The sequence below is a fragment of the Schistocerca gregaria genome, chromosome 11, assembly GCF_023897955.1.
Source record: "Schistocerca gregaria isolate iqSchGreg1 chromosome 11, iqSchGreg1.2, whole genome shotgun sequence".
In the NCBI taxonomy this organism is placed as follows: Eukaryota; Metazoa; Arthropoda; class Insecta; order Orthoptera; family Acrididae; genus Schistocerca; species Schistocerca gregaria.
Genome location: NC_064930.1, coordinates 54,974,064 through 54,996,412, shown reverse-complemented (window position 1 = coordinate 54,996,412; position 22,349 = coordinate 54,974,064). Strand labels below are relative to the sequence as shown.

At 44.2% G+C, this 22,349-nt stretch overlaps 1 protein-coding gene across 1 annotated transcript in view; it reads right to left on the bottom strand.

Moving 5' to 3' along the window:
- The window catches only part of LOC126295182 (coatomer subunit beta'), a 145,404-nt gene that overhangs the window by 5,656 nt on the left and 117,399 nt on the right, over positions 1 to 22,349 (bottom strand). The window contains exons 14-16 of the mRNA XM_049987488.1: positions 16,646 to 16,853; positions 9,230 to 9,383; positions 2,867 to 3,030 (exon numbers count right to left, since the gene is read on the bottom strand). Coding sequence (XP_049843445.1) covers positions 2,867 to 3,030; positions 9,230 to 9,383; positions 16,646 to 16,853 — 526 coding nt within the window. The remainder of the gene's footprint in view (positions 1 to 2,866; positions 3,031 to 9,229; positions 9,384 to 16,645; positions 16,854 to 22,349) is intronic.

The following is a 22,349-nucleotide window of genomic DNA, read 5'->3' as shown; positions in this document are numbered from 1 at the left end:
CATCGTCAACCCATTTGTTTTTGAACAGTTTCGCACTCGAGGACCGAATACGTGCAGTGTGACTGACCGGCATTACTGCGACATACTCCACCGGCACATCGTGCCCACTGTACAGGAGAGAAGCACCGAACTCAGTTTTTGTGCAAGATGGAGGCCCACCGCACATCACTTGTGAAGTTCGACCCCTTCTCCGAAACACATTTGGTAACTATCGAACAGCCGATTGCTTCCTTATGCTTCGCTGACACGATCGCCTGATCTCACTACCTGTGATTTCTGGGGCCGCCCGAAGGACAGGGTTTACCAGGGGAGCATTTAAACCACGTGCTGATCTGAAGTGCAGCATATCGAGAGAGGTAGCCAGCAAACCTAAGGACATGCTCCGTTCCGCCGTGCGGAACCCAATTCTGCACTTTCAGACTCTTCTGGACACTGACGGGTACCGTACTGAGCCACTCGTGCAGCAGTAATGGTACCGGTATGTAATGGTACGATGTACTGAAGCAGCACATTAAAAGTGTTTCAATTGAACCGATTCTGCATTAGTTCTTTTCCCTACGTCCTCGACATTAATGCTACCCAGTTTGGTACGCCTACAGTAATTACTTTCCGTGTGATAGCATGTTACATAAGGAAATTTTAATTATAACCACCCGGTAATACAGAAAAACTTGCCAGTAAAGTAAAGGACAGAGGGAAGATAGCATGTGGTGAAAAAATAGAAATAACAACAAACTTAACTGCACAACAATATTAGCATTACTACAACTATCTTTGTGAAGTGTTTTGGCATCGCAGAATAAACTGAACAAGTGCCTTACTCTACATCATAATGCCACTTACTGTTTTAGCAACATACCAAATACAAACAACAGTTCCAAATCTTCAACAGTATTTTTGAAGATATAGCTTAATATTTATACACACATAAAAATGATGTTTAGAAATTGCAAGAAAAATGGAGAGAAGAACTATACAAGGATGTTATCTGTTAACTGATAATATTTAAATTAAATGATTAACAGTGATTCCATACACAACCTAGTCTCCACCCTCTATCCTCACACACGACAAGCAGAGAAATTATTTTGCAGACTATTCCGAGTACTGGCTCCGCAAATACGACATACATAATTTGTGGAAAATATGTCCTCCTCCTCCTCCTCTGGAACATTATCATTCACATTCTTAACTACACTGGCTGGAAGAAAACGTGAAATGCTCAGAAAGGGGTATAATGAAATTTCACAGGCCGGCCCGAACGCAAGCACCGATTTCGTCGAGGAGGGTGTCAAAAAGCCGTCGTATCCACTCCTGTGCCAGATGGCCCACAACTGTCGTAACTGGTCCTCGGAATGCCAGTGCTGCCACGGGGCCACAATCCACGTCCGAGCCGAGGACCTTGCCGGCCACGACACTGTCGAGACAGTTCTACAAGACGGGTACCACGTGTGTCGAAAAATGGAACTGCGACACTCTCACTTAAGATGTAAGACGCGAGGACACAGAACACAATTTACCTTTGAACCACGGGAGTTCACTACGGCACCCCACACCACAGTGATGCCGACAGCAACACAGCAGTGCCTTTCCGAAACGTAAGAAGAATGGGACCTCTATCCGGTCCCCACTGTATTCGACGACAGTGGTAACTCGGTGCGGTGCAGAAGTGCGAGTCACCACCAAATACAGTGCGATGACATTCATCCTCAGTCCGTCCTTCCAGTCACGACACCACTCCAAACATGGCAGTTTGTGTTGTCATATACCGTTATGTCCGAAAGCCCCAAAGGCCGATATCGGACGAGTCGACTGGCCGCCCGAAAAGAGACCCACAGTGAGACCCCTTCAAACTGTGTAGAGCGGTGACGACGCTCTCTGTCACAAATGTGTGGGATCTCCACATCCTTCACAGAGATCACTTAACATCTGATGATGTTCACCTCCCTAAAATACCCTACCAGGCTCAATAACAACACTGAACACACTTACACGAATGCGTGGTGTATGTTCTATAAGGCATTTGTGAAAGAACAGACACCTAGTGCAATCTCCAGCTGTGATACATATTACGTAAATTGAAGATGGAGGGGAGAGAAAGGAAAGGGAAGAAACTATTGATGTCAGCTCCACCAGAGCTTTTTGTGGAATCACTGCAGATTGCGTGCGGTGTCTGTTCCTTCGGACATGTCCAAAAGAACAGACACCATGCATTCGTCTAACTGAGCTGCCTCAACTAGCAATAAATCTACAACCTCCGACACCTGTTTGACAACAGACAGGAATCTAAAAATTAGCAAGCGTGGGGAACAGTGGATGGGTGACGCTAGGTGGGAGTGTGGATCAGCTGGGGAGCGTACTGAGACAGTCCGTGTACTCAAGATAAACACCGTGTCCAGTCAGTGCACCTGCCTAGAACGCAGGGCCCGAGATTCAAGTCCTGCTCCGTCACATACTTTCACTCGTCCCAGACAATTCTGCACAAAGTTCCAAAGCAGCCGATATCGACAGTTCCTTCCCTCTCTTCTCTCTACCGTCAATTTACGTAAGACGAACAGAAGTAACACACTCTGGTGGCCGTCCCACCTGTCAGGGAGAACTGCAGTTCTAACTATTACCTACCTGCCGACCGAGTACGTGTGTGAAGTTACTGACATTTGAATGTGTCTTCTGGGGGCTTTACTTTTTTGGTCAGGTAATGTACCATAATTGACTAGAGTATAACGTTAAACCTCGACAGCACAATGGGTCCCTACAAAATTTTTCTTCGGGTGGTTCCAAAACGCTACCGGATCACAGCCGCTGTCAAAGCAGACCCGTGTTGCAGACTGTGCAGCAGCTACGTGGGACTATGTGGGGAGCTCACCAGGTTCTCCGTGCCGTTGTCGTCCAGATTCAGGTTGTCGATGTCGATATCTATGTCGTCCTCGTCGAGCAACGGGTCAGGCTTCCTCTGGACGGGAGCCGCAGCTGGCGGGGGTGCCGAAGCCGGCTGCGGGTCTGCCGCTGCCGCCACGGCCACGGCCACCGCTGTAACCACATAAATGTACATTCCACACTGTGAGAAAACGTCTTAACTGGCACAAAATGTCACAGCTGACTCACTTTCCCGCTCCTTGTAATCGCTGTAAACAGGATTATTCTAAATTAGTTACCTAAATGTAACAGTAAATACACTGCTAGCCATACAAAATGCAATGGCAAGAAAGACCAGAAATATCACAGCCAAACTGACTTGGGAGATAACACTTTGTACAAACATCACGTCACTGAAGACAAGCACCATGCGAAGTGAGGAAGGTGACGAAATCGGTCTCCAGTGTTGGTGCCGCTGCTAACCGAGTCCTGCTACACGCCTCGACACCGTATCGGAGACTCCGGATGTGTTCTCGGGGTACAGCAATCCGTGCTTGCTTGCACATACTGCCGAAGTCGATCTGGTGTAGCAGCGGGTGGTGTATACCCGACCAGTCATCCCATAGCCGTCGACCGAAATTTTCGATACGTGAGGGATCGGGAGAACGGGAAGGGTCGAGGCAGTAATGCAATCCGATGGAGGACAGAGGGGACACGAACATTCCGTGCCACAATGTGGTCACACATTATCCTGTCAAAATGTGGCCGTCGGAAGATCTGAAGTTACCGTGTACCGATGACCTGTACTTAGAGGGTGTGGGACTGGAATCTGGTACCAAACTGAACCACAACATAGGGTGCAGGACCAGTACAGTGATGCACAAGGCAACAGTTCAATGGTCTCTCAGCACAGTGTTTCCAGGTTCTAATCTCCCAATCGAGGTAGAGCAGGTGGAATCGGGATTTGTCAGTAGAAACAATGTCGTTCCATTCAGTCGTCCACACCCATCGTACATCGCATCGGTGCCGGTGCAAACTCCCGCAGCATCGGCATCGGTGGTAAAAGCAGTGATGGACGCCTTGCGGACAGTCCGCTCTACTGCAAACGACATCTAACAGTACGCGTGAACACTGCTTATTGCACAGCAAACCGAAGTAGTTGTGATACGATTCGTGATGTGGCAGAACGATCCGTCACTGCCATGCAAAACATACGCCTGTCATCACGCGTAGCGGTGCGATGAGGTGGGTGGAATCGACTCTGTCAGTCTGTAGTTCTCTCCTGCGTGCACCGATTACAGATCCACATCACAGTTGCTTGGTACCGTCAGACACAATTACAGATTTCTCTGAAGGATAATATGTAAATCCCTGTAGGCAAATATTCTTCTTTGGTCGAACTTTGAAACTCAGTCGAAAGATGCTCACTGTCTTCTACGAGGCATATCGAAGCTGCTTTTGCGAAATAACCACGCGAAACAAAAATCCCAATACGTTCACATGGCCGTCCGTATAGCCCGAGGGTAGCAGGCCACGTTGTGAGGGGTACGTACGCACCGAGTCAAAAGAAGTCTACAAATAGAGCAAGTTTGAAGCTGAATGTTTCTCAGCCAAAAGCAGGGGGAATTTTATGATGGTGACTGCGGTGTAAGACGTATCAATTGCAACTGTTCCAGGTCTAAAGTCGTAGTGACAGAGACATTATTATTTCTGTACGGAGATAATTAACAGGAGGGAAAAATGAATATAATTTTCTTGCCAAGATAGTGCTAGCTCAGTGATGAGGCCAAACCCCACCTCAGTGGAAGCATTAACCACCACGAAGCGCCAATACGGGGTACCCAGAACCTGCCTGAGGTCTCTGAACACACACTAGACTCTCCAAATGTGAACATCTTTTGTGCACTAACTTCCATCAAAGTGAACCAACTTTATTTTATTTCCACAGGCAGGCTGTCAAAGGAATTACAGTGCATATACACGGACAACTAAAAAAAATCTCTGGTTTCTCCCAGATTTATCAGTTAAAAATACACTTTTTCCCTGTTAACTGACAGTATATTGTGTTTCGCAACTGTATAACTTATCAATCCTTTGAATGGTTACGGTTTTATACACGGGCGTAGAACTTCTCGGTGCATTTAAAAATGAAACTTGGGGGAGGGGGGGGGGGGGGGGGGGGAACATATTTTGGAAAGATATTTGATGTGCAGTAATACTTACGCTGCATATTTTTGTATTACAAAGTATAAATTCGAATTCCACCAAACACCGCATTTTACTTTCTGGAGCATTGAAATTGAGATTGCGATGCGTTTTTTTAAGCCAGTCGTAGCTCGTGTCACGTGATCTCACCAGCCGATGATGGCGGATTATCAGAGTTTCGGACTTGTGGTGTAGTCGTGCAAATAGCAACATCACTGTTAAGTAGCCCAAACACGTGAAACAGGAAAAGTTAATGGTTTAAATTTATAGTGTGTTCCTACAAGAAAAGCAAAGCTTTCACATGTAATATTGGTCTCTAAGGCCAATACGCCGCAAGAGAAGCTAAGCTTTCACATATAATGTTGATCGCTTATGCGCATACTACATTTTAAGATGTATCACAGAAATGTGCCAGTAAAATTTTTAATAATGATGTAGATGTCTGATCTTCTGGGCTCAAAATTCTTCAAAATAGCTCATTATAAAAGAGCTGATTTTTAATTGAGAGTCCCAGGTTCCCAGTGAAGTAGGCCCCGACATGATATTAAGCTTTTCAATGTGGTTTTCGGGATGTCAATTTTCTTGAGTACCAGTACTTTGTTATCTTATGTTTGGTTCTTTGATATGACATAAAGCCATATGTGCTAGAAGATGAAAACGTACACTTGAAATGCACTGAACAGTTGAAACTAGCGAATAGTGTGGAATTAAACACTTCATTTCAAATATATTGACTACCTCAGCGGAAAAGATTAATAGAAGAAAATTTCTTAAGCAAACCGACAAAAATAACTTAATTGTTCTGCAAGGCAATTAATGCTTAACTGTCAGAAAGGCGGGAATAAAATAAAATCTGAAACTAATAACGTATTTTAGCCTTCCATAATTATGTGAATGCATTTTAATTCACATGATAGCTCCCGGATACAGAAATCTATTTTGTTTTCATTTGACATGAGTGCAGTAAACAAAGAGGAATGTCACTAAATGTAAACACGGGTCATGTGGAGACTACCCACTTCCCTATTATACCTCAGACTGCTCTGCGCATCAGCCCCGTATCTACGATATTTCCGAACTGGGTCAATACTAGATAGTGGTGTCCCTCGAGCATTTGAGATAGGATGTAAAAAAAACGAATTTTCAAAAATACGTTCATATTGTAGCACACACCTTTCTGAAGAGTCTGATACATGAAACATATGTTTTCGAGGAAATGGAAGACATGTTAATTGGTCTTAAGTGTGACAAAGTGCAGCGCCACAGCTCTTCAGACAGCATTCTTCTATCACGCGTCACTGTATTTCGCTCTGTGGAATTGAAACGTGTATATTTTGTACTGGATGCCATCAAACTATATTCAGGATAGTGGAAATTAAAATGTCCTGTGGTGCCTCTCCTGCTTACAGTCACCCGGTTCGACATCCTGCCCTTTAAAGAGAGAGAGAGAGAGAGAGAGAGAGAGAGAGAGAGAGAATGAAAACTCTTCAGAAAATTTACCCCGCTTTATTCCCTATTAGCGAACAACTTGCTGCTTTGTGTGACACAAAATTAAGTATAGGACACATAAAACCAGTAAAGACAAGGGACAAGCAAGACAGTACACATTTCTTCATCATTAACATCTAGAATTTTTTTCTCTCTAATCTTGCAACAGCTTTACATGGCACGCTTTCCTTTCTAAGAAAGAGTCTATTACCTCATCAAAGTTCATCAAACGTTTTGCTACATGAAAAATCAAAACGTCGTCATCCAATACTTAAAAAGCTGTTACTACAAACAGGACCCAAGACTGATGTGGTTTCTCGATCTGATTACATCTATTTTGTCACTGTCTGCTAGATAAAACAAAATAGGCCTTTCTAATACTGCAGCAACTGTAACACACACCAAATAAATGAGACTGTTTTGGCACAAATGGCCATCTAATCTAATTCAAGAAGTACCAATATCAAATGCCTATTAGGCCTTCTACAAGCAAAAAGCTTTACGTTAGGAAATAGTTTCACATTTCATTCATACGCTCCAGTTTCTCGAGCACGAGATCGAAAAGTGGCAGTGCGAAATTTCTATATAAATTTGGAATCGTCACATTCTTCCATAATTTAAATGATGTCCCCATTTCCTCTCCTTCCTTGTTATAACAGTCTTGTCATCACTAATTCTGTATCTATTCCTGCCAATGTCAAAGCTTATTTGCCGGTTAATTTCACTAACTCTGCCACAATCAGCGGTTCAGTTATCCCACAATTATTCTCCAGTTAGGCGTCGTTACATGTTCGTACAACGCGTTTTCCGCGCTACTTCCAGAATAGACATTAAAGCGGCTGTTAGGCAGAGACTGTACAACTGGCCCTTACTAGTATAGCGATCTGACCAAAACTCTTCTGCCAAAATTTCATTTCCTTGGGTACACCGAGAAGGTAATATGTAATCTTTCTTACCTGTTATTCCTGTTAGTCATTTATTTCATTTATTTCCACTCTGGTAGTATGAATCTATGGATTTCATTAGTAATTATAACAATGCTCATCATTCGCAAACCCAATCAACCACATAATGAGACAGTGGTTGGCTTTCTTCCATTCAGCTATACTCCGCTCAGCTCGTATAGCCTCTTTTGTCTGCAGGAAAGTTTATTTCTAAGTGTGACGATGATTCCACTGACAGACACATCTTGTACACTATGCACGCATACACAAATCAACTTACGATTCATTCGGAAATCTACTTAGAATATCTTCAAAAACCAAATGGGACGTGCTTCGAAGTCATATGAATAATTGATAGGCCAACGTGTGCTGGATGATAGGCGCTTTGTAACACAAGGTTTTTCCTCAAGAATATGAATTTGCCCCCCCCCCCCCCCCCCCCAGATCCAGGCCTGCTGTGCATGCATGAATCTGGGAGCTTGGGCACTCCAGTAAAATTTTTGCCAGTAGCATCTAGCTTCTTTTTTTTGCTGTCTGCTTACACAGCCACGTTTCTCTAGCCAGAAGCGCAAGAAGATACTACTCGACTGCGCACGTGCACGATCCCACTCATAACTGCTAAAACAAATGTAATGTTAACAGTAGTGACACCATGCTCATCGGAGGCAATTTGTTGTTACAGAGCACTGCATAGTATTCCTAAAGCCTCCGACACATTTTGCTGTTGGCAGATGCTTGTATGAGCACTATGCTTTGTTGTTGTATATGGCACATTTCCTTTGCAACTGAAGTTTTATTTTTTCTCTCGTTCACATTTTATTGCTGCAGTATTATTCTGCAGTACCAGTATACCATAATACCCTCTGTTAGAGTATTGGTTCTTACCAACCAAAATTACAAAAATTTAACTGAAAACAAAAACAATGAAAAATTCCCAGAATTCAAAAAAATTCCCAGCTTTTTTCCCGGATGAAAAAATTCCCAGGTTTTTACCGGATCTCCCACTTGTCCTGGGTCGTATAAACCCTGAATTACATATCCAGATACGTTGCAGAGCTACCCGATGTCACAAATTCGAGAGGACACGCATGTAGGCATTTTCCAGTAAGATCGGGCCCCTCCACACGATCACCGAAACATCACAGTGTACCTATGTCGCACTGTTCTCGTTTCAGTCCCACTGGTCGGGAACACGGGTCGTCCACAGAGATCTCCCGAACTGACACCCTCAGACTTTTGTCTGTCGGGATACGTTAAAGACGAGGTGCACGTCCCTGCACTTCCTTCGACTATCGACGAGCTTCCCAAATGTGTCGGTGGTGTGCTGGCCGAGTTAGGTGCTGGCATTCTCTCGTGCATCTGGCAAGAAATTTCGTAGATACGAGAGAAAGCCGTATGGAAGATTTGTGGATACAAACTTTATGTTCCGTCAGTTCCAAAAACGAGAATAAATGGTGTCAAGTAAGTAAATCTCCTTCCTTACCTAATATTACTTTTAGGTAACTTATTCAGAACCTCCCACTATTACATGAGGCACATTCTAAGAGTTTAAAACGTAAAGCAAATCTGGCCAGTGAAAAGGTTTTTGACAAGCTGAGGTAGTCAGGTGTTTTTGATTGTGATCGCTAAGGTGCAGCACAAGTAACTGGTAACTATGGCACACAGTATTTGCCACTACTTTTTAAGCCTGGGAGAGGGACAGGACAGGACAGGACAGGAACACTAAGCCGCCTCACCTGTATCAGAGCCTGTGCCTCCCAATCGGTGACGCGGCCCGCCATCACCCTCATCCGCCTCCGCCGCCGCCCCCGCCACCTCCGGCACGTAGTGGAATGTGCCTGCGGCCTCCGCTGCCTTCATCTCCTCTATCGGATTGCGCTCGTGGTTCATCTGCAAACCACACGAATTCTCTTCTATACATGTATGGCACTGTAAAATTGTACACTAAAAGGTGAGTCAAAAGGACTTTACAACCTTGGAACGATATAGAAATTTACAGCATGAGTAGATGTGTCATTTTTAGCAGACAGTCTAGGTCGATTCACGTGCTGCACCAGTTCCCCATTCTGCCACAGGGAACACCAGCAAAGCATGCAGTTCAAATGGCTACTTTCACTGTTACACAGTGTACTCACTGTGCATTTCGTTTTCGTGAAATGAACTCTGCAATGTTCGGCACAAATTTCGTGCCGAATACGCTACAGAACCTCCGAGTGAGCCTACAATTCATTCTCGGCACGAGAACTCTGTTCAGTTCACTGCGACACAATAAATCGCCAGGACGCCTGCGTGTCAAGGATTAAGTTGAAAACGTTAAGGAGATCTTTGCCCGCAGCCAACAAAAATCGACGCAATGTGCGCTGCACAGCACTTGCATTCCACAAAAGACTCTTTGGCGAGTACGGTGTAGATATTTACACTTGAAACTGTACAGATTCACAATGGCACAGCACGTCAGTGATCCAGATACGGTAGCTCGTGGGGAATTCTGTGCAGAAATGTTGCATCGGACAGAGGACGACGAGAAATTCCTGAACGCAATAATCTTCAGCAATCGGTCGACGTTTCCTATCGGTGATACGGTGACCACCCAAAACAGCAGAATACGGGGCAGTGAAAATCCACATGTGACTCGAACACGTTTGTGACAGCCAGAAAGTTAGTGCACGGTCCTTTCTTCTTCGTGGAGAAAACTGTCACTCGTATCAAGTATCTGGACAGGCTTGGAAACTTTGTTAATTCTATCGATCAATGAAGGTGACAGACATGACGGTTTACTACCAGTAAGACGGTGCACCACCTCATTTCTCACAGAAGTTTGAGGCTGCCTCGATAATCACTCCCTAGGTCGGTTCACTGACTGAAGGGCAAATCGCGTGGCCACCAGACTTTAAACCGGTGGATTTCTTTCTCTGGAGTTTCATTAAAGACTTTGTACATTCCTCAACTACCAAACAATTTACCTGCCCTGAAAAATCTACGCTGCTATTGCCCAAGTTACGCCTGACTTGCTGCAACGAGTGAGGGAAGAAATTGATTACCGGTGGGATATTTGGTGCACCACAAACGGTAGTTGCAGCGATACAAAACAACACTTTTATGTGAAACTTGAGGTTGTCTGCTATGACACGTATAATGATAGAGTCAATTAATTTCTCTATCATTCCAAAATTTTAAAGTCCATTTTGACTCACCCTGTATGTTACAATGGAGCTATTGTGAGAGACATTGATGGAGGATGTACTGTTTTTAGAGGTATGAGAGTTACTTTTATATGACATCAGTCTCTTCACACAACGTGGTATCCATCAGTTCATTTCATCATTTTCATACATCGAGTTAACTCATCACAGTTTCTCTTCTGAAGTTACAGATGTGCTTGTGTTTCTTTCACATCCAAATCTATGACAATAATAAATTTTAATAATTCTTTTATCATTAAAACATATTCAAAAAATTGTTTTATGTTATTAAATTAATTTCTGTAAATGTAATTACAACAAACATTTTTTAATGGATAAAGATAATGGTATTTCAACAAATCTACACAAAACAAACCTAAAATCAAAGTTTTTATGTCAACTCACACATATCTTTTATTTTACTATTTCTGTATTTTAGTTACACCTTCACAGAACATTGTGTCAAGAGTTTTTGTAGTTGTAATAGTGCAAGCTGAAGTATCGAGTCGTACAACGGCAGAAGTAGAAGTCACGAACTGGCATTTGTATGAGGCAGGCACTATGTGATCACAATTAAACTGTGTCTAAAAGTCAATAACATGATACCAGACGATCCTCCCAAAGTACGCAGGGCTCGTAGCGTCCGCCACGTAATGCTGTCGCCACCAGTAGTCGATGTAAAACATAAATGCCAATTCTCGTACTTCGTCACTTGCCAGGTCGCACAGAGGCGGTGCTATTCAGAATGCCAGCTGGCACCACAGCGAAGCACCTGCCACGACCTGCCGACGTTCCTCTCGCAACACCGCTCGTCTGTGTGCCTCGGATTGTGACACAGTGGACATCCTGTCAGTCCTTATTTGTAAAGTCCATCAAGATCACACAAATTTTACAATTCATAATTACCGGTCTCAGCTACCGAGCAGAGCTCGCGGAATGAGGCCCGGTCTCTTCCTGCCGGTGGCCGGCACACACAACTGCACCGACGGGACGCTTATTCTGAAGTACTGAGAAACCTACGAGTTTGAGCAGTGTCAAGCACCACAGCAGCTCGGCGTGCAGTCGCGCGCAGCAGACACCAGTGGTGATGAGACTGTGCCTTCTTCTGCCATTTCTGTCACAGAAAAACGAGAACTTCGTACACAGAAGTCACGAGGCGGCGCCACTCGCATTACACTGCCGACACGTCGTCGACTACGGAGACTTTAATTAATAGTCACTGTTTTGTTAACTACCCTACAGTTGCAGTTACGTTTAATCATTTGCTACAATGAAAGATTCCGTTTTATAGATGTATAGTTACTCTTAAACTTTTTAGTCTGGCTTTTACACAACCACCAGTAATCAATTTCTTCCCACACTTGTTGCAGCAAATCAGGCATAACTTGGGTAATAGCAGTGTAGATTTTTCAGGGCAGGTAAATTGTTTGGTAGGCAAGGAGCTTTCCAGTGTTGATCTTTACATATTTTACATTATGTTAACAAAAGTATCTGGACACCCACAACAACGTATGTTTTCACATTAGGTGCACCATGCTGCCACCTACCACCAGCTACTCCATATCAACAACCTCTGTAGTCATTAGACATTGTGAGAGATCAGAATGGGATGCTCCGCAGAACTCACGGACTTCAAACGTGGTCAGGTGATAGGGTGGCACTTGCGTCATATGTCTGTACGCGATATTTCCACACTCCTAAGTGTCTCTATGTACACTGTTTTCGATGTGACAGTGAAGTGGAAACGTGAGGGGACACGTACGGCACAAAAGCACACAGGCCGACCTCGTCTGTTGACTGACAGAGAGCGCCCACAGTTGAAGAGGGTCGTAATGTTTACTAGGCAGACATTTAGCCAGACCGTCACACAGAAATTCCAAACTGCATCAGGATCCACTGCAAGTACTATGACAGTTAGTTGGGAGGTGAGAAAACCTGGATTTCACAGTCGAGCAGTTGCTCGTAAGCCACATATTGTACCGGTAAATGCCAAACGATGCCTCGCTCGGTGTAAGAAAGCATAAACATTGGACGATTGAACAGCTGAAAAACGTTGTGTGGCATGACAAACCACAGTACACAATGTGGTGATCCGATGGCAGGGTGTGGGTAGGGCAAATGCCCGGTGAACATCATCTGCCAGCGCGTGTAATGCCAACAGTAAAATACGGAGACGGTGGTGTGACGGTGTGGTCGTGCTTTTCATGGAAGGGGCCTGCACCCCTTGTTTGGCGTGTCACTATCACAGCACAGGCCTACATTGGTGTTTTAAGCACCTTCTCGCTTCCCACTGTTGAAGAGCAATTCGGGGATGGCATTCCATCTTTCAATAAGATCGAGCACCTGTTCATAATGCACGGCCTGTGGCTGAGTGGTTACATGACAATAACATACCTGTAATAGACTGGCCTGCAAATAGTCCTGACCTGAATTCTATAGAACACCTTCGGAATTTTTTGGAATGCCGACTTCGTGCCAGGCCTCACCGACCGACATCGATACCTCTCAGTGCAGCACTGCATGAAGAATGGTCTGCCATTCACGATGAAACCTTCCAGCACCCGAATGAACGTATGCCTGTGAAAGTGGATACCATCCAAGGAAAACTGAGGGACGGATAACTGCAGGATTTTGTAGGAGAGAAGTTTGGTGGAGTGGAAATCGGATGATGAAGCATATAAGTCACAGACCAACAGTGTAAGAGCAAGAGATTGCTTTATCTGAAACTGTAAAAGGGCATGGCGTAGAGTAGGATTGCATCCAGAAACAGGGAATTTCAATGTTAGGCCTTTTGGAGTTCCTCGAAGATACATTGATGATATCTTTACCGTATGGACTCGTGGTAAGGCTGACCTGCCAAAATTCGTGGAATCTCTGAATACCTTCTCCAATTAATTTCACATTGTGCTATTCTGAATCGCCTATCACTCTCCTTGTTGATCTCATCCTCATCGAAGGAGAGCAACACACTTCTGTCCATGTTAAACCTACTAGCAAACAACAGTACTTATGTTTTGACAGTTGCCATCCTTTCCACGTCAAACATTCTCTCCGATGCAGCACGGCATTTGAGGCAAGCATATTTATTTGGATGCTGACTCTTTACAGCAATACTCCATCATCCTCGCGCAGCCTTCACTGGGTGTAATAACTTCACCAATGTAGTTCAAAAGCAATTTCCTGAGCCATCACATCCAATCCTGGTACTTCTGGAACTTTCAAAAACGAACTTCGGACTGCACCACTTGTCACTCAGTATTACCCTGGTCTCGAATGTATTAATCAGATGCTTCGACAAGGCCGTGACTTACTAAAATCGTGCCCTCAAAAGACTGTCTGAGATTTTGCTCATCACAGCTTTTTGTCGCCCTCCCAATCTCCTCGACATCCTTGCAAACCCTATGCTGCTTCTTCCCCCATTTCCCTATCGTACTGCTCCTACCACCGTGCCCGTCCCCACTACAAGACTTGCCCGTGCACACTCCTACCACCACCTATTCCTGTCACTAGCAAAACATATACTATCAAAGGGAGAGCCACCTGTGAAACTAGCCGTCATATATAAGCTGTTACATGAACACTGTTCGGCCTTCTACGTCGGCGTCTGCCAAATTATCGATTAGGATGAATGGGCGTAAGTAGAGGGTGTATACTGGCAACACATGATATCCTGTCGCAAGGCATGCTCTACAATATGACAATCGTGAGCTCGGTGCCTGTTTCGACACAAGAGCCACCTGGATTCTTCCCCCAGACACCCGTTTCTCGGAACTCCATAGGTGGGACTATAGTTCAATTCTTTTATCTTGGCGGCTCGCGCGTGCCCGCCCTGACGTGGGAGGTTGCTGCATTGCCAGTTGCACACGCCACTAGCAGCAGTGCCATAGTATAGTATAGTTCGCAAATTCGTTTAGGAGGGAGCGCGCAGTTTATGAAGTAAAGCAATCACGGCCGCATTAAGTCTTTCGCTGCTACAGAGACGTGCACCCCGCATTCTGCACTGTGCAGACAGATGTTGTCCTGACTGCTTTGACACATTTGATTTCACAAAAATTATATATGGCCCAAAAAATTTGATTTTCACACGTCTTCTTGACTGATACACTCCCCCCATAAATGACTTAATTTTGTTTCGATGTTCGATGCAGTTATTGTGCAGCATTAAATGTAGTAAACCATTGCATGAAATTTTGAAGAGTTTGCAGAGGTAAAAGTCCACAGTGTATACTTTCCGTATGGTCGATTTTAGTTGCAACTAGAAATTTCAAAAAATTACACTCAAACGAATAAAATTCATCAAGTAAGACACTTCGATATTGTTTTTAAATAAAAAAAATATTAAGCACCAAACAAGGTTTGACCTCAGAACCTTTTGCTTAGGAGGCACAGACGTTCACCATTACGCTAGTGCAGCTCGTCGTTCAACAGAACACTGTCTGTATGACTACGAATTACTCACGTTTCTTCGAATTACAAGAGGAAATAAACAATTACCGCTGTCCTTTATTGCAAAAAAGTGGTTAGTGAGAATGAATTTCCTTGTTATCGCCTGAATTAGGAGGCTTATTGCTTGTTTGGTTTAATCAATTAATAGAATATGAAGCAATTGGTATAAAGAATGCTTTTCCAAACTTTCTTTTATAGAAAGTCAGCTATCAAAACATGGCTTTTGTTCAATTACTTTATTTATGACTTAATGTTTCTAAACTGAAGACACTACCCCATGCACTGCACTGCAGTCGAGCTCTGGCAACGTCGTTCTCTGTTCATTGGCCGACTGTGTTTTGTGACGTCAAATGCGCAGAACGAACCTAAACTCGGCCGCCATTGTAAATGACGCGCACTTAAGCGTTACAACACATCCTCAGTTCTCGCCACCCCGCCTGACCTTAAATTACATTAATTTCTTCTATCTCAGCATTTCTTCACTGTAACTACTCTTTTCCTGTCTCTATTAGTTTTCTAGAGCTTTCATTGTCTTACCCGTCTAGTTTTCACAGCACTTCTGCCCCCCCTCCCACCTCTGTTAGGTACAATGCACTTAGCTTTTCACTTTTACTAACTGATTCACAATTTTTAAGCAGTAACTCCACATCGCATATTACCGTGTCTTCCATGTTTAAGCTGTCAAATTTTCAAATCTCATCCGATGTAGTCCTCAACAATCAGTCTTTCCTTCTCAACCCACCTGGTAAGTCTCTCCTAACCTGCGGTTCTGGGTGACTTTCTCAAAATCTGCCCTTTTCCTAGAGCTCTCCAGTCATTTTCCTTCATCCCTCTTCCTTCTCTTTCAACCCTTCTGCCCAAACAAGGAGCCACTGGCTCCAAAAGCTTGCCCAGTTATATCCTTTTATGTGTGTGTTCTGTTGCCAATTGGCGAGTTGGTTTTTTATCTATACAGTTAATTTATTTTGTCAAAACTCAATTGTTTTCACTGTTATAAACAACTTCACATATTATTGACCTGTTCACTGAAACTGTTAAGAGCTTAGTAAGTATTTTATCTTAAAAGTGCTGTTATGCAGTCTTCAGACTAACACCACAGACTCGCCAGTCGACATCACAGGCGAACCTGGCCGACCCTGATCGACAATCGCCTGCCCGGCAGCCAGCCGTACGTATGCATTTAACCTGCGGGTGTAGCCAAGACACTAGAGTAGTGAAGTCACGTCCCTCTAGGTGCAGACAGAATTGCTCTCACGCGCACGTTGAGGAGGAGGAGTGCACTTACACGCGCGCCCCTCCAGGCGAGCACAGGTGCATAACAACTAGGTGTGAGACGCTCATGTGTAAATGGAGCTTTACTATTATATCTGACACATCTGTGAACGAATGTGTGTATGTGTAGGGGGCTGTAGAAAAATAGCTGAATCGATAACCTTAACTACACTAGAAAATTCGTCTAAAACGAAGCCCGCTCCAGTGTGTCATTTTACTTTCCACCAGAGTATGACGAGCAGCTCCACCCACCGGAATTCCGGCCGCCGCCGCAGCGGGCAGTCGGCGCCCCCTCTCGACCGCGAGGAACTGCTCGGCCTGGAGAGCGTCCGCCAGGCCGGCGAACAGGTTGGGGTAGTCGGCGGGGTCTGCCAGTGACTGCCCCGCCTTCTCGTTGGTCCGCGCCAGCTCTGCCCGCCACAGCTGCACCACGTGGGACATCTTGCTCGGCAGGTACGTCCTGGAATGGTGATACGGTAAACAGTACAAGTCTCCCAGTCACGGACACTCCCTACGGAGTGTGGCGCAGAATGTAACAAAATCTAATGGAAACTGCAAACACCGTATCGACATCGGCCTTAAAGTATCGGCCGAAAATATTATTCGGAAACTCGCCGGCAGCCTAAGCTCGAGCCGTCGGAACATCTACCACGGCGAGTGCGTGAGCGTGCCCTGTCGGGTATAGCTCTGCCTGTGCAAAGCAAGCAGATGTCACACTGAATGAAACTGTACGACTGAAAACATTATAAATAATGTAATCTTCTTACTCGTAAACATAATGTAATTGGACAGATATAGAAACTACTCACCAAGTGGTGACAGGACAAAAGAACATATAATGGTTTTAAAATTTGGAAGCTTTTGGAACCAGTCAATCCTCCTCCAAGCAGAGGGTTTGAAAGCTATCGAAGAGAGTGAAGGAATAGGACTGGTGACGATAAGGAAAAGGGCAAAGTTTCTGAAAGTTGCTGAGAAACCTGAGTCAATGGAGACTTGCGACACAGGGTGAGAAGGAAAGACTGATTGTTGGGGAGTGAACCACATGAAATTTGAAATCCTGAAAGCATAAAGGTGGAAAATAAGGTAGTAAGAAAGACAGAGATTACTGACAAAACATCGTGCAAGAGTTAACGAGAGCAGAAAGCTAAGTGGTAGTGGCGGAAAGGGCAGGGGGTAACAGACAGGTCAGTAAATAAAAGATATAGAAAAATAAAAGGAAGTGACAAAAATTGATATCGATGGGTGGTCAGAACCGAGGACACATTGTAATGCCAGTTCCCTCCTCCGGAGATTGCAGACGTGGGAAACCATACCGTGAGGTCACAACTGTCACACTGTAAAGCGTGTTCTGCAACATATTGTGTGTGTGTTGCCAGTACACGTCCTCTGCCTATGTCCATTCATCCTAACTGATAACTTGATAACAGTCATGTCAATGCAGAAGGCCAAATAGTGTTTATGCACGAGCTGGTACATGACGTGTCGTTCCTCCCTTTGAAAGTGCACATTTTGCAAATGACGAGGACGGTAGAGGTGGTCGTAGGGGGTTGCGTAGGGCAAGTCTTCAGTGGGGACAGTCACAGGGGCAGCAGCTATAGGATATGGAGATGGAGGGGCACAAAGAACATACAGTCTGACGAGTATATTGTGGAGATTGGGAGGGGGTGTGGTGGGAAAGATGTCGGACAGAAGGGACCTCATTGTAGTGTAAAGATTTAGGGAAGCTTTCACTGATACATTAAGCCTTCTTAACAGAGAAATTAATTCAAACAGTGGAAAGCATAGGATGAATAATGACAATATCATGAAAAGAAAGGATTGTTAGTCACCATACGGCAGAGATGTCGAGTCACAGACAGATACAGCAAAAATGCCACTAAACAAGTATTTCATTCAAAATAGACAACATAGACACACACATTCACACTAACGCAGCTCACACACGACCACGTCTCTGGCTGCTGCCAACAGTAATGACAAAGACTAGTTTCAGCAAGTTAAATAGCCAACTACATACATAGACCACTGTGTCAATCTATATGTAATACACAGTCACGGTCACGGACATAATTGAGAACAATTTGCTCCCGGGAGTTCAAAGAGTTGTTCCCGAATATGACCGTGACTAAAAGACTACGCACTACCACACTGAGGTGACAAAAGTCATCGGATTGTGATATTTAAATATACAGGGTGGTCCAATGATCGTGACCGGGCCAAATATCTCACGAAATAAGTGTCAAACGAAAAAACTACAAAAAACGGAACTTGTCTAGCTTGAAAGGGGAAACCAGATGGCGCTATGGTTGGCCCGCTAGATGGTGCTGCCACAGGTCCAACGGATATCAACTGTGTTTTTTTAAATAGGAACCCCATTTTTATTACTTATTCGTGTAGTACTTAAAAAAATATGAATGTTTTAGTTGAGCCACTTTTTGCGCTTTGTGAGAGATGGCACTGTAACAGTCACAAACATATGGCTCACAATTTTAGACGAACAGTTGGTAAGAGGTAGGGTTTTTAAATTAAAATACAGAATGTAGGTACGTTTGAACTTTTTTTTTTTTTTTTTTTTCAGTTGTTCCAATGTGATGCATGTACCTTTGTGAACTTATCATTTCTGAGAATGCATGCTGTTACAGTGTGCTTAACAGTAAATATCACATTAATGCGATAAATGCTCAAAATTATGTCCGTCAACCTTAATGCATTTGGCAATACGTGTAACAACATACCCTTCGCCTTCTGTAATGTTCGCACATGCATTGACAACGCGCTGACGCATGTTGTCAGGCATTGTCGGAGGATTACGATAGCAAATATCAAACTTTCTCCACAGAAAGAAATCCGGGGATGTCAGATCCGGTGAACATACGGGCCACGGTGTGGTGCTTCGACGACCAATCCACCTGTCATGACATATGCTATTCAATACTGTTTCAACCGCACGCGAGCTATGTGCTGGACATCCATCATCTTGGAAGTACATCGCCATTCTGTCATGCAGTGAAACATCTTGTAGTAACATAGGTAGAACATTACATAGGAAATCAGCATACACTGCACCATTTAGGTTGCCATCGATAAAATGGGGGCTAATTATCCTTCCTCCCATAATGCCGCACCATAAATTAACCCACCAAGGTCGCTGATGTTCCACTTGTCGCAGCCATCGTGGATTTTCCGTTGCCCAATAGTGCATATTATGCCGGTTTACGTTACCGCTGTTCGTGAATGACGCTTCGTCTCTAAATAGAACGCGTGCAAAAAATCTGTCATCGTCCTGTAACTTCTCTTGTGCCCAGTGGCAGAACTGTACACAACATTCAAAGTCATCGCCGTGCAATCCCTGCTACATAGAAATACGGCACGGGTGCAATCGATGTTGATGTATCATTCTCAACACCGACGTTCTTGAGATTCCCAATTCTTACGCCATTTGTCCACTACTAATGTGCGGATTAGCCGTGACCGCAGCTAAAACACCTACTTGGGCATCATCATTTGTTGCAGGTCGTGGTTGACATTTCACATGTGACTGAAGACTTCCTGTTTCCTTAAATAACATAACTATCCGACAAACAGTCCGGACACTTGGATGAGGTCATCCAGGACACCGAGCAGCATACGTAGCACACGCGTGTTGGGCATTTTGATAATAAAAAAATGGGGGTTCCTACTTAAAAAAATGCAGTTGATATCCGTTTGACCTATGGCAGCGCCATTTAGCAGGCCAACCTTAGCGCCATCTGTTTTCCCCATTCAAGCTAGACGAGTTTAGTACTTTGTAGTTTTTTCGTTTGATGCTTATTTCGTGAGATATTTGGCCCGGTCACTATCAATGGACAACCCTGTATATGAGGCTGTAGTATCACATCCACAAGATAGAAAAGGACAGTGCATTGGCATAGCTGTCTTTTGTACTCTGGGGATTTGAACGAAAAGGTCTCCAATGTGACTACGGCCACACAGCAGGAGTTAAATGACTTTGAATGCAGAAAGCTAGTTGGAGATGGACGTGCCCACATTCCAGTTTGGAAATCATTAGAGAATACCAAATTTCAGGCATTACCTCTCATCACGGACAATGCAATGACCGACGGACTTCACTTAACGAGAGAGAGCAGTGTGGGACATACAACAAATGTATCCGTTATGATAGTGTGGGAAAATTTGCCGTTAACGGGCCTCGGCAGTAGATGACTGCTGTGAATACCTCTGCTAACAATAAATCACCTGCAGCGCCTCTCCTAGGCTTGTGACCCTACCTGCCAGACCCTAGACGCCTGGAAAACTGTTAGCCATTCAGACGAATCCCAATTTTAGTCGGTAAGAGGTAATGGTCGGGTTCGAGTGTGCCACAGATCCCACGAAGCCCCGAACCCAGGTAGTCAGCGAGGCTCCATAATGATGTGGGCTAGGAGAGCCACCCAGATCACTCTTAGGAGTCTTTTTGAGTACTTGTGAGAGGTAACGGAGAAGTCAGTATCGCGCATAAAATCCTGCACTGAGAACACGTGGATTTACGGACAGCTATAGAGGCAGCATAGCTCATTATTTCTGCAGGAGACAAGATGATCTGAAGATGGCAATTTACCCTGCCAAAAATATATCATGATCTGGCAAATAAACTTCTCTTGTAAGATTATTGCATAATTCAAATTCAGAGATTGCACTCCTGCTGACAGTATCGAGTAACTGTGAAAACTTTATGTCTGAAACCAACACCTACAGAAAAGGTTTACTGCCTGGCAGGTATTACACCACTTTAACGTATGGCATCAAGTAGCTGCAGATTTGAAAGGAAAAAGGATAATGTAAATTTTTTACACCCATTCCACGGCCATCAACCACTGAGATCTATGTTGTAATTCTCCTCAGTTCAGTAGCAGTACGGCTCCTCGGACTGCCAACAACTGTGGACAGCCAGCTGTGATCAAATGTGGGTGGAACCTGCCGAGTCTACTGCCTGGAGGCACTTTAGATTGCTCCATCCGGATATCACCGAACAGGGCTGACTCACTGTGACTGAAGCAGAACAAACCGGTGCCACTGTCCCCTGCCCTGGGTCACGTAGTGGCGACAAGCTGACGACAGCAGAGGGCAGTGCAGTTGCTGCTACTCAATTCTGAGCAAAGAACGTTTATTGTTTTCTCTCCTTTTATTGTATTATGTGAACTATGTAAATTATATAAAGTACTGTTTTAACAGTATTCTACAATACTGCACAATTACATAATGTAGAATTTCGTACAGTTTCTGTCTGAAGAAAAACAAATTCCAATATTCATTTGGGGTAATCTCCATTCTCTTTCTGTCGCCTTTGTTTGCTGTAGTGTAATATTTTCTCCTTTCGTCAATTAAATTCGATATCTCGCACGTCCCCAAAAGACTTCCACTGGACCTCGGCTTTTAAACTAGTTGTTCCTCCACATTTCATCTCTCATGCCTACCTATTCATCTTCAGCTGCATTTACTTTGAGTAATTCTGGCACTGACTTCCTAACACCCCCTCTGTAGCTCCTAGCAACCACTGACACTTACAACTTATCAAAACCCCGTCTCCTCAATTTCTTCGGCCAATAAATTACGAATGTGGTCGACATCTGCTCCCGAAAATGTTTTGACATTAAAAATATGATTTCTGAAGCTCTGTCTTACCGTAGTAAAAGGTGTAAAACTTCACTTTCGCTGTTTGTCAACAACGGTAAGTAGCGGTCGAAAGAAACAGAACGCAAACATCAGGCAGTTAGCTTGGACCTCTGTCAACATAACCTCATTCAAACATTAATCGATTTGTGTCTGCATCATGAAATTGTTCTAGATTCAAAATGTCAGTTTACGAGCCTAATGCTTGTCACTTGTGGGAGGTGTTACAGTTTTGTTTCAATATGAAGGAAACAGTGGCCGAGCCTCATCGAATGCTTTCAAGTACATATGGTAAGGACACTATTAG